This window comes from Muntiacus reevesi, chromosome 1, assembly GCF_963930625.1.
Source record: "Muntiacus reevesi chromosome 1, mMunRee1.1, whole genome shotgun sequence".
NCBI classification, from domain to species: Eukaryota; Metazoa; Chordata; class Mammalia; order Artiodactyla; family Cervidae; genus Muntiacus; species Muntiacus reevesi.
The window spans coordinates 55,215,318-55,233,262 of record NC_089249.1 but is presented as its reverse complement, the minus strand read 5'-3'; the positions used below and the strand labels follow the sequence as shown (position 1 = coordinate 55,233,262).

General features: G+C 45.7%; 1 protein-coding gene across 1 annotated transcript; it reads right to left on the bottom strand.

Moving 5' to 3' along the window:
* Window positions 1–1,141: 1,141 nt before the first annotated feature.
* Window positions 1,142–17,107, bottom strand: ADSL (adenylosuccinate lyase). The gene is made up of 13 exons (XM_065944404.1): window positions 16,886–17,107; window positions 13,701–13,904; window positions 11,887–11,931; window positions 11,305–11,384; window positions 8,182–8,353; window positions 7,919–7,965; window positions 6,991–7,081; window positions 6,568–6,637; window positions 6,281–6,428; window positions 4,875–4,965; window positions 4,159–4,248; window positions 3,594–3,770; window positions 1,142–1,705 (listed from the first exon to the last, which is right to left on the bottom strand). The coding sequence occupies exons 1-13, from the start codon at window positions 17,054–17,056 to the stop codon at window positions 1,619–1,621; spliced, it is 1,473 nt and encodes a 490-aa protein (XP_065800476.1). The 5' UTR covers window positions 17,057–17,107; the 3' UTR covers window positions 1,142–1,618.
* Window positions 17,108–17,945: the final 838 nt, after the last annotated feature.

Genomic DNA, 17,945 nt, shown 5'->3' with positions numbered 1-17,945 from the left:
GGAAGTAGATGGTGTGTCTGAACAGCACTCTGTGATTAATCCCTGGGTCGCAAACCTAGTAGTTTCAAACATCCCTCCCAGACTCTCACAAGAGAGGACTAACATAGAAATCACATTGTTTCTAGAAGAACTGAAATGCCATGTGACTCCAGGTGGTCCATGCCTGCCAGTCACCCTAAACTGTATCTTAGATTTGACTTTAAGGATTACGTCTTGCTCTTCCCAACAGGTTGAGCTCTTCACCTCGGGCTGCCTTTGATTTGATACACCTGGGGAGGATTCAGCTGTTCCACCCTCACAACACTCCCACTCCTGATTACTAGGTGATTTGAGGGGGAAGTGAGGGGAGAAGCACTAACTCAGAGCAGTTCCGACATCTGGGCCCAAACCTGCTTTAGACTCTCCACCACAGGTATGGACAGGTCTCAACTGCGTCTCTCTTCCTCCTCTTGACAATATTTGAAGCAATAGCAAGTTTTCTCTTACAAGGTCTGAGCCCTAACACTGCTTCACCACTCCTCATATGTTCCTTGGAGGCTGGCTCTTGTGTTTATTTCTGTTCCTCAGATGGGGTGTCTGAAACTGAACACAACAGCATGAGTCTGGAACATGAAGACTGATGGCTTTGCCCAACAACACACTACCATCAATACACCCTAAAACTCTGATCTCACTGGCAACCACTTCTGGTTCATACTGAGTTGAAGGTTAACTTGCTTACCTTTACCTTAATTTATTTCTTCTTCATTTTGGCCACAGCATATTAATCTATTTTCTTTGGATGACATCTTAATCATCTTACCAAATAAACATTTGGTTAATTATCCTAGTTTTGTGTCATCTGCAAACCTGAGAAATAAGCTTTCTTCCTTTTCATTTCTGCTGGAAAAATGTGCAGAATGAGGCAGGGCCCAGGACGAAGCCTGTGGCATAACAACAGCGCTTTCCTTCCAGGGGGATGATTTTTCACTCTCTCTCACCTCTGGCAGCAGCTGGTTCAGTCAGCTGTCAGGATCAGAGGCTGTCAAATGCCTTGAAGATCAATACATCCCGTGAGCATCTCCTTGACAGACAAGCCCTATCCAAAGAGCAAATGAAGCTGGGTACAACTTCAGCTGAATCAGCATGAAGATCACATCAGTTTCTTTTAACAATTTATCGCAGCTCTAAATTTCATTACTTATTCTCATTAAATACAACTGAAATGTAGGTATGTGGCCATAATGAATCACTGAATCCAGATTATTTTGCAAGGCCTAGATAAAACTCACTTTCAGAAGAGAGGGCCAAGAATTTGTTCACTATCTCGCAATCAAGTGAACATGTAAAAAGTATTAGACTAGCTGGAAAGTGTGCCTTGAAAGGATAGAGTGCAAACTATGAGCTACATTTACTATGCAAACTTGTGTTGCTGGGAAAAACAGTCCAACTACAATGCAATTTATTTTTGCATTGCAAACGTGAGAAATGTGAAAGCACCACGGAAAGAAAAAAAGTGCTGTATTAATTTATGGTAACAGTTCCTGAGATAAAATATGGCATTAGAGTAGTAGCTTTTATGACTTGGCAATAAAAGTTAACAGAGCCAACAATGGTTTTGTTTAATTCTCTTCCAACTCTACAGACATAATTCGGCCTTCACCTTCATCACACTTTCATATGGTTTTAACAGGGGACACACCTCCTCTTCTAAGAATCTCTGTACCTGTCAAAGAGGAAAGCAAATGCAAGACAGAAGAAAACGTTAAAATTTAAGAATTCTTTTTTCATTGTCACTTCATAACACAGAGACTTACTTGGACAAACTTTTATGCCACCACTGAGCTTCTATTTTTCTCAACTCCCTGCAGAAATCTCTCCCTAAACACAGGCAGCTTGCCCCACCAGGCTGCTGCCCACCCCGCCCCCCGCCCAAACCAGCCTGCTGTATCCTTTTAGTTGGTCTCACCATTCTCCACCCATTGCCAAAGCTAAAATCATCATGCTTCTTCCTTCCTCCGTCAACCAGCTTCCAAGTGACTAACTTCCTTAACAGCCCTCGGATCTGTGCCCTGTGTGCATCTATCTACCCCAGCCTTGGCTCAAAGCCCTCGTCACCAACCGCTCACCTGCTGCAGCAGCCTCCTTATTGATCTTCTCACCTCCAGTTTAAGTCCTTCAAATCCAGTACATCAGAGTGTCTCAAATATAAATAATAGGTTCCCATCTGTCTGCTACATTAATCCTAGCTACTTTGGGGGCACCTGACAATCTGGCTACTCTCTCCCATGCTGGACATCTATCCATCTGTCATCTCTTCTCATCCTGGTGTTCCCTACAAGTAACTCCTACTTCTCCTTAAGATTCAGCTCAGATACCATGTCTTCTGAGAAGTCTTTTCCAACTTCCACTACCCTAGGGTTGTCTCTTTTGTGATCCTAGAAAAGGTGTGCTTCCCTCAATTCTTGCATGTATTTGGTATCACACTGACCTTTTTACAAGCCTTTACCATTAAGTTTTGAGTTCCCTGAAGATAAGGATTATCTATTCATCTTTAAAGCACCAGAATTAAACACAGCACCCAAACACAATCTGAGTACCTAGTCTGCAATCAATAAATGTTTCTGAATTAGCCTTTGTAATCTTCAAAAGGCCATGAGGAAAAGTGACAAATGTTTACTGAATACTTACCATGCACCAAGCTAGGCCTTTCAGCCCACACTCTGAGATACGGATCTCTATCCCATCGGCCGGTAAAAGCAGGAGGTCAGGACTGAACCCAGAGCTGCTGCTGTGCTGTGCTGAGTCCCTCAGTCGTGTCCGACTCCTTATGACCCCACGGACTGCAGCCCGCCAGGCTCCTCTGTCCATGGGGATTCTCCAGGCAAGAATACTGGAGTGGGTTGCTATGCCCTCTTCCAGGGGATCGTCCCAACCCAGGGATGGAACCCAGGTCGCCCGCATTGCAAGTGGATTTTTTACGGTCTGAGCCACCACGGAAGCTCAAGAATACTGGAGTGGGTAGCCTATCCCTTCTCCAGGGGAATTTCCTGACCCAGGAATCCAACCGAGGTCTCCTGCATTGCAGGCAAATTCTTTACCAATTGAGTTACCCAGGAAGCCCGAACCCGGAGCTACCTGACAATAAAACCCAATCTGTCCATTACACCACAGGCTCCAGACCAAAGCAGAACTCAGAGAAATCGTCAGGAAGAAATGAACTTAAGGCATTCTCAAAATAACCAAATTTTTAAGTTTCAGATTGCCCTGTGGCTCAGCTGGTAAAGAATCCACCTGCAACGCGGGAGACCTGGGTTCAGTCCCTGGGTTGGGAAGATCCCCTGGAGAAGGGAAAGGCTACCCCCTCCAATATTTTGGCCTGAAGAACTCCATGGACTGTTTCGTCCATGGAGTTGCAAAGAAGCGGACATAAATGAGCGACTTTCACTTTAAGTTTTAGGCAGCAACCTGCCCTGAATTCTAACTAGCCCCATTCTCATCATACCTCCTCTGAAGCAGAAACATAGATTGTACTCTAGGCTCTGCAGCCCAGTGCTGTAAACAGAGTGCATTTGGGAAGGACTGCAGCCCCATGGAAACATTCTGATGCTTACCTGCTGGGATGCACGGCCGGTGAAAGAAGAAGGATCCAGCAAATGGTCCAACTGGGAGTGGATTGGACTGAAGTAGGCATCAGCCTGGATGCGCTCGATGAGGTCGTTGTCACCCCCTTCCTGCTTGACCACGGCAGCTGCCTGCTGCGAGAGCACTCTGATTTTCTCATGGCAGTCCTGGGAAGACAGGAGGCGCTGGTGGCTCACTAATAACAGGCATGTGAATGTCCATGCTGTCTATGGCTGGTGCTACAAAGGCCTCCTCTAAAGCGTCATGAACCATCTGCTCTTATGTCCTGCCCACTTCCCGGCATTTCCCAAGGAAACTAAGACCTAATTTCTTCACTGAAAGCAAACCTTTTCTACAAGTGATTAAGCGAGTCACTTTTTAATTAACTGATTTCACCACCATCACCCTCCAAAGATAAGCCTGTTCTATGGCACTCTGTTGTCACTGTTCTGCACCAATACCACCCTTCTTCAGGGAGGAGAGCAGGACCAAAGGTGCAGTACTGTCAATTTATGCAGGAGCACAATTTATGCAGGAGCACAAGGGGCTACCCACCTGGCGGTTACCCCCGGCTTTCACCATGGCCATGATGATGTTCTCTGTGGCCATGAAAGGCAGCTCCTGCCGAATGCGCCGCTCAATTACCTGTAAGAGTGAAGCGCCAGGAAGGATGACTCAGGTCACAAAGTCATACGCACAGTAATACGTAAACTACAACCAAAAACGTGCACAGTGGGGACGTGATCTCCCATGTCCATAAAGGAAGAGGGTAGAAGAATTCTATTCTATTCTATACCATACTGTATTTTTTAAGTCTTCTCATACTCCAGAGTATTATTTTGATTTTAAAAAGGGATACTGACTTTAGTAAACTTTTAAAAGTTGCTTCATCAGAAAAATTCCTCAAACCTCAAGTTTGCTCCAGTTCAGGGCCTGGCTTCAGGAACTGAGTGTACGATGGAAACAAACCGATCCGCCTCAGGTACCTACAAACGGGCCAGTGGAACCGTCTACCCCTCCAGCCATAGTAGAGCTGATGACTCAGGCTGGCAGACAATTTTCAGCCAATTCAAAGTACTGCTTCTTCCCTGGTCTATAAACTGGTCTACGAATTCCACAGACTTGATCCCTGAGAGCGCGTGTCACAATGTGGAGAGTGAGCTCTGGCTGGGAAGCGTTCCCCCAACACGCTCACTCCAGAGCACAAGGTCCCACTCCCTGCCACACTCCCACCCCTCCTGAATACTGTGTTTTTCATCGAGGCCTCTTACTTTGGGGTATACCACCAATCCTTCAGAAATGTTCTGCAACGTATTCAATACAGTATCTGCAGTGAGAAACGCCTCCGCCAAACAGATTCGCCTAGAAAAACAAACAGCCAATTCAGTTATCGCTTAAAACAAATAACAAATTCCGTGAAATGCAGGGTGTGTCCCAAGGAGCTGCCCTACTGACCTCTCATGCCAGATGTGCCACTTGAACAATTCCCTTCAAAAGCCTCAATATCCTGATGACCCCTGAATCACCTCTTTCCTAGACCACCTGCCCAGGCGCCAGACCATATACCTATTTGGAGAGTTCCACCCGGCTCATGGGTAGGTTCCTCAAGCCCAGGACTGAATGTAGACTCTTCTCCACTGCCTCCTGCTCAGCTCCTCACCCTACTCTTCCTCTCCTGTAGCTCCTGCCTCAGGAAATGGCACCAGCACCCCATCACCATCTAAACCCCCACTCCAGCCAACTGCCCAGGCCAGTCCCCGTGACATCAATTTATATCCACATCCTCTCCAGTCACACCGCCGCCATGCCAGCGTGGACGTGGGGTTTTAAAGCAGCCTCCTAACTTGTTCTGACTAGCATTCTGTCTTATAACTGCTTCTCCAAACTGTTGCAGGGTGTTGTAGTGGGCGCAGCTGACTAGGTCACAGTTTGCTAAAATACAGTTGATGGCTGACTTCCGAATGAGCTCACATATTATGAGTTTTATTTCCATAAATCCTGGATTATGAACACAATCCAGAGAGTTGACTTTAACTACTGATCATTTCCTCTCAAGAAATTCCAGCAGAATACAAGCAAATGAGAGTGAATCTGCTTTCAAATAAGTATATACATAAAGCAGAAAGTCACGTGCATGCTGGTACCTTATTAGTAACTACTAATTAATTCTGACCCATCTTGGACCTGATCAGGTCACTATACCAAAATACCACAGCTGACACCACCTGCCTTCAGAACAACATCTACCCTCCTTTTTAGGGCCCAGAAGGCCCTTCATAAACTGGCTACTCTCCACGAGCATTCCCACCTCATTTTTTGCCACAGACTTCATTCTCCAGGGCTACTTGACTACCAGTAACTAACTGTTCTTTTTCCCGCCTTTGTGCTTTATATGTGCTTCCAACTTTGTCTCACATGTTAAAATGGCTAGATTTCTTCAGTCTACAGCATCGCCTCCTTGTGAAGCTTCCCTTGACTCCTCCACCCCCCCAGCCTTTGCCCCCACAAGGATACCCTGTACATATTCTAGCACGTGTCACGTTGTACCGTGTTCCCGCCTCCGTGTTAAGACTCCAGGCTCCTACGGACAGGAGGGAACACAGGGATGCTCTGCAGTCCGTCGCTCCCAGGCCCCTCCGTGCCCCCCCAGGTGCCCTGTGATGCCCCGTCCACTGACCGGTTGGCACTGTCATCGAGCGTGCGCTCAAACCACTGCACAGAGGCCGTCTGCAGGGGGTCCGTGACAAGCGCCATCAGGTGCCGGGCCAGGCTGCAGCACCGCTCTGAGCGCATGGGGTTCCGCTTGTACGGCATTGCACTTGAGCCTGCCCGGGCAAAGGACAAGACGCAAAGGCAGGAAGAGCTTAGGGGACAGCGGGAGGCCGAGCAGGCCGCTGGCCGAACCGCTCACATGCGCCCACAACCCCATCTCGCAGTGTTCCCAGGTCGCCACACGACACTCACCAATCTGCTGTTTTTCAAAGGGCTCCTCCATCTCCTTGAGGTTTGCCAGGAGTCGTATGTCGGTACAAATCTGAGAGAAGCAGGGGCACAGGCGTCACCCACATTCTCAGTACTCGGGGGGCCCAGGCAGGGACTAGACTGATGGAGGAGGCGAGTTTTGGGTGCTGCCACTGAGCCGACCGTCAGCACGGGAATGCTCTGGTGAAACACTGCTTAAGATATCACGGGCAGACCATGGCAAGATGAACTTAAGGAGAATGCTGGAACCAATCCTTTTTCACACCTTCACTTAAGAGGCTCCCCTGACAGACCCAAATTACTAACAGCGCTATCTGACATCTCTTGAGAGCACGATGAAGTCAGAGCCTAAGGCTGGGGGGGGTGAGTCTATGGTGCCAACTACTCACCGATGCCTCCACTTACCTTGTGCACCGATGCCCCCAAGCTAGCCAGCACAGAGAGCACCTCAATATCTACTTTTCGTGTATAGGTCTGCCCTGTGATGATGAAAGCCCTAGAAATAAATAGAAAAGACCTTTAAGTGAAAATATTTCAAAATGTAACTGTGTCAGACAAGTGAGCCAATGCAGACCCTAAGCAAAGGCTTGGTCTCACTGAGGTATTAAAGCTGCACTGAGTCCAGGACTGCACTCATTAGTGGCTCCAGGAAGAAACTGCACTTCCCCACCCGACTTTTTACTAAACCCAGGTGGCCGCCCTGACCCGAGGAGGAAACAGTCCAACAAGCCTCTGTCCTGCTGCAGCCCAGGGAAGTGCCTGAAACAAGGAGCCAACGTGGGGGGTGGCGGGTGAGGGGTGAGGGACAACTATCCTCGTGGTCCACTGGCTAAGACTCTGTGCTCCCAATCCAGGGGGCCCAGGTTCAATCCCTGGTCAGGGAACCAGATCCCACATACCACAGTTAAGAGTTCACATGACTCAAGTAAGACCCATTGCAGCCAAATAAAGAAAGAAATAAATATTTTATACAAAAAGAACAACAAAAACAAGGAACCACAGGGGAGCCTGGGGGCCCTTGAAGCAAATAGACAGACTGAGACCAACCTGTCAGAGGCCTTCAGTAAAAACAAAACCAAAACAACACAGCGAAGGCGATTCTCCCGAACTCACAACTAAACAGCTCCCTTTTTTCTTAAAAATTATAAGGAATATAATAGAATCCACGAAACAAAACCACACCAGAGATAGAAGGAAATGGGTGGAAAGACACAGAAAAGAAAAGGAAAAAAAAAAAACACCAAAAAACAACAACAACAGCTAAGGCCAAACCTGGAGGGATATTGCCTTTTATTACCTAACAGGGAGGCCAACACTTTCCCCACTCACCTACCTCTTGAATCCTGCCTTTTCTGTCACCATCTTGTCAAGCTGTTCTACCTTGGGAAGAAAAGACATCCCCATAGAAATCCAGGCATGTCTAGTATGAAAACATCTTGACACATCATCCTGCCCAGGTTGTTTATGCCTTTAGTACCCTTCCAGTCAAGACTGCACCCACCCCAAGATCCATCGCTCCCACCACCATGGGGTCAGTTTTGTTTCCGGCGCTCCCACGGTTGGGCCTGCCTCGCCCACGTCACTCCCTACGCACACCTTTTGGTCATCTCCCTCGAAGAGCTGCAGGAAGCTGGCCTGGGTGCCGGTGGTACCCTTCACGCCTCGGAAGCGCAGTTCATCCCGGACACGCTTCAGGCTTTGGAGATCCATGCACAGATCCTGAATCCAGAGACAGCAACGTTTCCCAACTGTGGTCAGCTGAGCAGGCCTGAACACAACCCAAAGAGAACACACAGAAGTCTCAAGCTAATGACTTGTTTCATAAAACCTTTGTTGCTTCTTCTAATAATCACAGTTACCCCTGGGAAGGGAAAGAATTAAAATGAAAACAAAACAAGAGCTAAAAAGCTTAAGCAAATACTAGTTAAGCAGATTCAATGTCATTTATAAATATTCAAAGGTTATAAAACTAAAGGGCCACTAGCATAGTTCTTGCTTCATCATCAAGAGGCACTATAAGGGCAGAGACAATGTCTGCTTTGTTTGTCCCCAGATCTTGGCAAGAAATACACACATAACAAACACTTGCCAAGCATCTAATGTGTTCCTGGTATTGGAAATACAACAAAGAACAAAACAGACCAAGTCCCTGTCCAGTGGAGCTCATACTGTAGTGTAAAAAAGTAAACAAACAAGATACCTGCTCATTTTTAAAATGCTATCAAAAAGTAAAACGAGGACACTGGAGACTATGACTCTAGACCGGCAGGAAAGAAAGGACTTTGGAAAGAGTCGCGACCTGATGAAGACTGAGCAGAGCCACAGAGAACAACCTGGAAACACGCACAATCAAAGGACGCTAACTGAACAGCTAATGGCTTTGTCTTCAGTCTAAATCAATGCCAGCCAACCGCAGGTCTGTTTATAATATAAAATGTGATTATGAATAAACTATAATAAAGCCAGAGTTCTAATAGATTACCTAGCCTTCTCTCCTATTGGGCAAATGATACTGACAGCTGGCGACATGAAGGCACCGCACTAAGAATGTCCGAAGCAGACACATAATCCCAAATTAACCTTAAGGTAGTTTTCCTTAAATAGATTATTGGTATAATAAAGAAAATAAATTTGCACGGACCTATTCATAGCAGCCTTACACATAATAGCAACAGAGTGGAAGCAACCCAAATGTCCAGCAACTGGTGAACAGATAAAAGGCAGCATATACATACAATGGTATGTTATTTGGCTGTAAAAGACATTAACTAATGACACATGTTACAACATGGATGAACACTGAAAATGCTATGTGAAGTGAAAAGAAGCCAGTCACAAGGAGATAACTACTACATGATTCTACTTGATTGACGTGTTCAAGAGACAAATCCACAAACAGAAAACAGATATGTGGTTGCCAGAAGATAGGGAATGGGGAGATGGGAGGGACTACTAAAGGGTACAGGTGATTTGGCGGAGGGTGGTGATGGAAATATTCTGAAATTACACACTAGTAATGAGTGCATAAACTCTGTAAATATACAAACAATGGGTGAATTTTATGGTACATTAGTTGTATCTCAAATAAAACCGTTTCTTTTTTTTTTTTTTTAAATAAAGCCGTTTCTAATTGCAGGGACTGATCCATTCTGAGATGAGATCTATGCATCAATACCATTTTCTGAGTTCCTAACGCCTGCTAACTGTGGTCGCAGACACCTCTCATTCCACCATCCCCAGAGGAATACTGGAATGGCTGTATTCCCTGAACACTCTCTAGCAGAGGCCGAAGAGGGGTTGCAACACAGGTGATGCCAGGTGTGGCGGGAGCCAGCACAGAGGGCACCTTTGTCAGGGCTCCGCCACACACACGGAGCAACAATCCCCTCACATGAACAAACCCTGGTTTCTGCAACCAATAATGGAGGCACTAATTTTAAGGAAGGTTACATTCAACTCAGTAGGACTTCCTAAGTTACAGGAGATGATATCCTTGTTGCCATAGCAATACCTATCCAATCAAAACATAAGGCAGATGCCAATACACCACGACTCAAGTATCATCACTTGAAACCTGCCACTAGCAATCCAAAAATGACATCATTGGCTTTAAAAAAGGGTTTTACTTGGTAATCATAAAAATTCTTGCACATTAAAAAAAACAAACCAGAGTAATCAGTATTTACATCTTGGTGCACCTTCTTCCAATCTTTGTACAATTTATATGCTGTCTTTTCCCCACATTGACCTACATGCGTAGTTAGTTAGTTAAGTCACTCAGTTGTGTCCGACTCTTTGCAACCCTGTGGACTGTAGCCCACCAGGCTCCTCCGTCCATGGAATTCTCCAGGCAAGAATACTGGAGTGGGATGCCATTTCCTTCTCCAGCATTTCCATGTCTTATTAATCTAACAAGTGTCATTTTCCTGGCTGTGATTATTCTAACCTATGTATATGCTACAGTCTTATTTAATTATTCTCTTATTCTTGGACATTTATAGATTGTTTCCAACGCTACCATCATAAATAGTATTATAACAATGATCTTTGTACATATAGCTTTTTCCATAATTTGGATTACTTGCATTAAATACTCAAGAATGGAATCACTGAATCAAGAACACTTTCTTGAGAGGCAGAGTGGAAACAGATCTAAGAAGGGAGCAGTCAGAGTGCCCCCTTCCTGGGGCACAAGGCTGGGGGAGCCCCTCTCCTTCCCACTCACACCACAGGAAGGTACCCACCTAAACTCTGGCCCTTCAGTTACCCCAACTAGCTGTCTGTTATCCTGACCTGAAGAACTATCTGGGCTGATTCTACCAACCAGCACTGATTCCTGGAATGGGAAAGGAAGGATCAGGCCCTGTGACCCAAATAGGATCTGTTTTCCAACCTCCTCCCTACCACTAAAAGATCTCCCTGTAGGCAAAGGGGATACCAGAAGTGTTAGCGTATAAACAGCAACAACAAAATGAGAATACTTTCTGTATACGTATCTGTATACATAGTTTCCAATGAAACGAACCATTAGATTTACTCTCTCAGCAATACAGCTTTTAAGGTAGGTATAAGGTTCATTCCTCATAGGCATCCCAAGTGCTTATGTTTTGAGTTTTTATAACCTCAAGGTTACCATGGAGAAGGGAGAACTGAAGGAATAAATGGAAGCTGGATGCCTATAAACAAGCCCAATTCCCAAGAGGTAACCCTCTCACTTACTGGAAATGTGTGAAACCTAAGGTGGGGAGATCGGCTCGTTCCTTGGCAAAGTCGGCAAGCCGAGAGATCACCCTGGCAAGCTGCAAAGAAGACGGTGTGGGAGAAAGAGTGAATTCAGGTTGAGCGCTGCATAAACAGGAACTAAACTTGGAGACAAATTCATCTACAATTATACTTCCAGCTCACAGAAGGCAGAGGCCACATTTTTTCTTTGTATCTTAAAGTACCAAACAACATTCAAAAACTGAGTTGATGACCTAAAATGCCACAAGTTATTTCTGCACAGTTTTAATACCACTGGCATGCTCATGAAGAAAAACAGACAAAATCATAATCTGACCCACACAATCCAGCACCTTGCTGCTGGTTACACTTCCCTCACTTAAAAGGTGATGCTTTAAAAGCGCTAACTCATACAGTGTTTTAACTCGAGAAGAGACAGTTCTAGAGATCAGAGCTAGGATCATTCATGTGAGCACACAGTCACTTATTTAGGTCTAAACTGTGCTGATTTATTCAAGGCGGTGCCCATCTCCTGTCACAGGGATCTGAGGACTGGCAGGAAATCTGTCAACTTCTTACCTTTGGCAAAAGCAGGTCAAATGCATTTCTGAGAATAATCAGGTCCTGCAAGGGAAAATGCAGTGGTCTTACATTAATCAGCTTTGCCCAAACGTGATGACCTAACACTTTATGGCCGTCACATCTGCGTTTCTTAGCTAGCTGCCTATCTCACTTTCAGCAATACAGTGTACAAGTCAGAAGCTGCTAACAGAACTCTTCTGATTACTGTCTTAAAAGTCCACCAACTGAGACAGCAGTACTGCTAGGATCTATAAGCACAAAGCTTTTATGCTTATAAAGCCCTATTTGCTGCTGCTGCTGCTGCTAAGTCGCTTCAGTCGTGTCCGACTCTGTGCGACCCCATAGACGGCAGCCTACCAGGCTCCCCCGTCCCTGGGATTCTCCAGGCAAGAACACTGGAGTGGGCTGCCATTTCCTCCTCCAAAAGCCCTATTTAGGGGGTCTAACTTAACTGGAAAATGATAAGGGGCAGCCCTGTCATGAATATGACAAAGATGTCCAGGTCAACAGGGTTTATATCTTCCCGGACAATAGCATTTGAGTTTCTAAGAATCCACAGGGCACATACCATTAGTCTCTGCTCCCCCCTTTTTTTTTTCATGTCTGTCATTGCTAACAACAAAAAAAAGGCATGAACTAAAGGATCTAGGTTTAGGAAATTTAAAGCTGTTCTTGGGGGAGTGAGACGATGTAAGCATTGCAAGCAACTCCAACACATGCTTGAGACGGTAACTTGAGCCCAACTACACACTAGGTACTTTTAAAAAGGATACTCCAAGTTAGAGGACTGCTCTTCTCCCATTATCTGACTCACTAATTATACACAGATGCCTTTAATTATGTACCACTTTAGACAAAAAAGTTATTTGGGGGCAACTTAAAAACTACTGGCTTCTTTCTGAACTGGAAGTGTATCTGGATTCTAACTTCTAGTCCCACGGGTGCACTGTGACGAGGGCAGAGGTTTGGAGTCATTCTACCCAGGTCTGTATCCTTTCCAGGTTGGGCAAGTTCTTCAACCTCCTTAAGTTTCCTCATTTGTGGAGGTGGGGATTATAAAGCCAGAACCAAAGGCTATATATTCTGAATCCATTTACATGAAATTTCGAGAAAAGACACAACAAGCAGGTCTCAGCGGTTGTTTGGGACTGGAAGCAGGAGTGGGGACTAATGGCAAACAAGAGAGGCTGTCTTGGGATGAGGCGTGTGTTCTATAGAGTGTGGTGAGGTTGAATGTTGCATAAATTTACTAAAGCTCACTGAACTATCCATCTAAAATGGGTGAATTTATGGTATTAAATTATACCTTAATAAAGTTATTTAAAAATGGAGACAACAGCATCTATTATGCCTGTTGTGATGAAAAAATGAATACATATGAAGTGCTCACCTAGTAAACTCTTAGGAAAATGCCTGCTTGTTACTTTTTCATGTTTGACTATGAGACACTTTTGCTAATTAAAGGATTTAAGAATTATAATGCAAATTACCTTTTCTTTTCAGAAGTCACAGCGAAGAGTTATAAAGGACTTTGGAAAGAAAATCCCTTTGGAAAACTACTTTGGCCACTAAAATGCTAAGCTCTCAGCTATGTCCAGCATACTGATGTATAGGCAGTATCTGTACATCATTTTATGGAGGTCATTAGGGGCTTACAGTTTAGACTGGAAGGATACCAAAAGCAGAGAATTCCTGAGCACTGAGATCCTAAGACCTACGGAGTCACTTCCTAAAATGGACAAAATCAATTAAAATGTATAAATGCATTATAAAGCCTAAGTCCCAATGGACAGAACAGCATGGGCTCCTACTGTATTGTCTCCCACATAGCAGGAGGTGGCGCCAAGATGGATAATGCCAGCAGCTTTGGGGCAGCAGTGGGCAAACGTGTGCACGTGGGCCATCACATCATGTCGTAACTGCTTCTCCTCCTCAGCTGCCATCTTGAAGTCGATGTTGTCCAGGTTTGATTTCATCTCCTGGATTTGTTCATCTGTGATAGGCAAACCCAGTGCCTGCAGAACAGGCAAAATAAAATGAAATAGCTTCTTATGTCACATTATTTGAATGGAAATGACAGTAAAAAAGAAAACTGATTCATGTTAGTGTTTATGCCCTACCTTCCAATTCTTAAACTAAAATTTGGGGGAACTAAACTAAAAGGACATGGGGAGGAAGAAACAACTTTCTTTTTAAAAATTCTGGCTGCTCTGGGCCTTTGCTGTGGCACGTGGGCTCTTTTTGAGGGCTCAGTAGTTGCAGTGCTCAAGCTTAGTTGCCCTGCTGCCTGTGGGATCTCACCTCCCTGACCAGGGATCGAACCTACATCCCCTGCATTGGAAGGTGGATTCTTACCCACTGGACCACCAGGGAAGTCCCCAGGAAACTTTCTAAATAAATCATCACAAGTTATATTCTAAGCAAACTCCAACATACACAACACCGTAGTCCTGATTTCTGTTCCTTCTGCCCCGACATCTCTGCTCACTCCCTCACAGGTTCTGGTCTCTGGGCTCAAACGCCATCTCCTCAGAGAGGCTTCCCTGACGTCAACATGAAACACCCTTCTTCAGTGTCACTCGCTATCCCTTTAGCCTGGTTTTATTTAGAGCACTTACTGCCATATAACATTTTTACACATCTTTCAGCCTATCTCTCCTCTCTAGGGTGTACAGACTCCCTGAAAGGAGAGCTTTGTGGTATTTATTGCTTAGACTCTTTAGTGCGCGGCTCTTAAGTGCCCAGAGTGTGGGATCCCGGCCACAGCTTTATATCTGATCTAGATGGATTTAGTCAGAGAAACCAAAATTAGCAACACTGTTAGTAGCTCTGCCAACAAATTATGTGCCGCGAATTCAGTGAAACTGAAAGCAATTCCAGGAGATATTAATGAGAAAACAAACACATCAACATCTTACATTCCTCCATCACTGAATAAAATCAGGCTGACAAAAAACAGCTGGCAGCCCACAGGCAGCTCAGAAACCTCGAGCCAAGTGCTGAATCTGTACATTGGTGAATTTTACCCAAACCTCACTTCAAAGTCCCAAGGCCTGGTCCTGAGAAGGAGCTCACATCTTAAGACCTATCTAGTCAGATGTGGCTATTTACATTTAAACTAGTGAAAATTAAATTCCTCGGTCACACTACATCTGGCCAAGCTGCTTTGGATCTCTGAGCAGACATCGTAAGGCTGCTCCCATAACAGAACAGCAGGGGGCAGTGTGGACAAACTGCTTCCTCCCCAAGCAACTCATCCTCTCAAAATCCAAGGTGGACGAATTTTCTGCACAGGCCCTAAACTCTCATTCCTCAAGTTTTTTTTTTTTTTTTTTTTTTTTAGCTACTAAATTATTACGCACTTCATGCTGTTCATTTTGACACCCTAGCTAATAGATAATACAGATTCAGGAGATATCAAAATGGGATGCATTTCAGGCAATGTGTAGACTGGGCAGAGGAAAGGATGCATACTGACTCCACATTTCAATTCCAGCTTGAAGTTCTTACAAGCTTTGGTGACTGGCGCCAACCTCATCTACAGGGAGTACCAAGTGAAACAGAAAACAGAATACATGCTAGTAGGTAACAAACCACAACACACTGCATGTCCTGATCTATTTATTGTTATCTGAGCTCTATGTTTATGAAATCTGTGCCTTCATTTTATCCTCTGTAAAATAGGAATCACATACTTATAAAGAATTGTTTTGAGAATTAGTAAATTAATTTTTAAGGTTTTCAAACTGCAGAGCACACATAGCAGGCACTGTAGAAACATCTGCTAGCATTTAAAAAAAATTTTTATTGGAGTATAGTTGATTTAAAAGAATGTGTTAGTTTCAGATGAAAAGCAAAGTCAATCAGTTAGCATATATCCATCCACTCTTTTTTAGATTCTTTTCTTTCATAAGCCATTGCAGAGTATTGTGTCTGCTAGTGTCATCTACTACTTTACTTCTTGAGCAAGGTGATAGGAAGGTGATAAAATCTAGGAAGAAAGTTTCCTGTTTGGGGACCCTATACCTTGGTCCTAGGTAGATACTCAGATTGTTTTTGAGGTTACTGTATGTCATTTTGGAGAGGACTGCCATCTTGCTTGTTGTGGCATTTTTCTCGGAAACTTTATAGCTCTTTGGATCACCCTCAGCTTCCTTCAGCGCTTCTGTGAAGATCCTTCTGGGGCTATTTCTGAAACCGCTGGGCAGAATACCTCTACATGAAGCTCTCAGAACCCGTAACTCGCATCTAATAACCCCCTACCCTGATTCTCTCTCCCCAGAGACAAAAAAAGGCAGTCTACTGAAGAGGAAACAATGGCCCAGCAAATGTGTATTTTGCAGAGACAGGTCTCTGACTACACAGAGGCATGTGGAGGGTGAGGTGGTTGGGTGCTCAGTCAGGCTTTGCAAGGTCATGGGTTCACACCCGGGTTCCTTTATTAATACGTGAGTGCTAACTCGCTTCAGTCATTTCCGACTCTTGGCGACTCCATGGACTGTATAGCCTGCCAGGCTCCTCTCTCCATCGGATTCTCTAGGCAAGAATACTGGAGTGGGTTGTCATAATGGTTAGGAGCAAATATCTCACTGGCACATCATCGGGGCTTGGTCTTCTCTCCTATAACGTGGGAAACCGCCCCCTAGTTTGCAAAGTCTTTCTGGGTTAACCGGGTAAAGACGTGTACAGAAGCGAGCACAACCGCACAGAAGGAGCACTCAGCGGTGCACTCCTACAGGAACCGCCAAGACTTACTCCCGGAAACGGTAACTGCACTTCTCGCCGCCCACCGTCCATCTCCGACCCTCCACCATTAAAACATGTGAGGTAACAGGTGACGACGGCTGGGCCTCCTGCCCTGGCCTTCCTGGGGCCGTTCCTCCGGAAAGGGAACATCCGGCCGAAAATAGCGGGGCAGCTGCCGGGGGAGGCTCAGCCCGCGCTGGAAGTCCCAGCCTGGCACGTGCGGGGCCGGGCCCGCCTCCAGGTGCGTTACCTGCTCGGCCTCCGCCAGCCACAGCCAGAGCTGCCGCCAAGTCCGGAATTTGTACTTGTCGCTAAACAGGAAGCACATCTCCGGGCTGGCATAACGGGAGGCAAGCGGCGAGCGGTAGCTGTCGTGCCCGCAGGCCGCCTCCCGCCCGCCACGGTCGCCGCCCGCGGCCATGCCGGACTCTGGACCTCGCCGGAGCCAACAGGGTCAGCGAGGGCGGAAGCGGAAGTCCGAGGGCGGGACTTCCTCCACTTGGTTCCACCCCCGGCGTTTCCGGGAGACCCGAGACCTCAAGGCTGCTGGGTTTAGGCTCTTCGCTACTGAGGGTTCAAGAGTTTCTCTTCGTTTTACGAGAAACGTGATCAGTGCTTCACAAGTTACCTCTGCAGCTCTGCGTCTCAGTTTTCTCATCCGAAAAAAGATACATTAAGACCCGCCTTTAGGATTGCTCTGAGGACATCAAATCGATGTCCAAGACATTTGGAAAGCTTTTTTTTTTTGTTGTTGTTGCTATTATTTTTGTCTTCTCCCCCTCCCCCACTCCTACCGCCCGGTTCTGAGACAAGTACAAGAGAAGGGAAATCGGCATTGAGTTCCCCGCCCTGGAACACTTTCTCACTACAGCTTACTCAAGGTCCAGGTCAGAAAATGTCACCTGATGAACCCACTCTTCCCTCTGGTTGGCCACTAATAATAAAACCACTAACGTTTATGGTGGTCTCACTGGTGGCTCAGACGGTAAAAAAATCTGCTTGCGATGCAGGAGACCTGAGTACGATCCCTTGGTGGGGAAGATCCCCTGAAGAAGGAAATGGCTACCCCACTCCAGTATTCTTGCCTGGAGAATTCCATGGACAGAGGGAGCCTGGTGGGCTAGTCCATGGGGTCGCGGAGTCCGAGGGTACTGGACTCTTAAACTTAACTCTTAACGAGGGTACTGGGGACTAACACTTAACTTTCACTAGGTATCAGGCACTGTCCTGAGTGCTTTACACATTAAATCCATGTGAGGGTCCTGAATTGTTCAGGTATTATTAAATAATATAATACATTACTCTCCAGT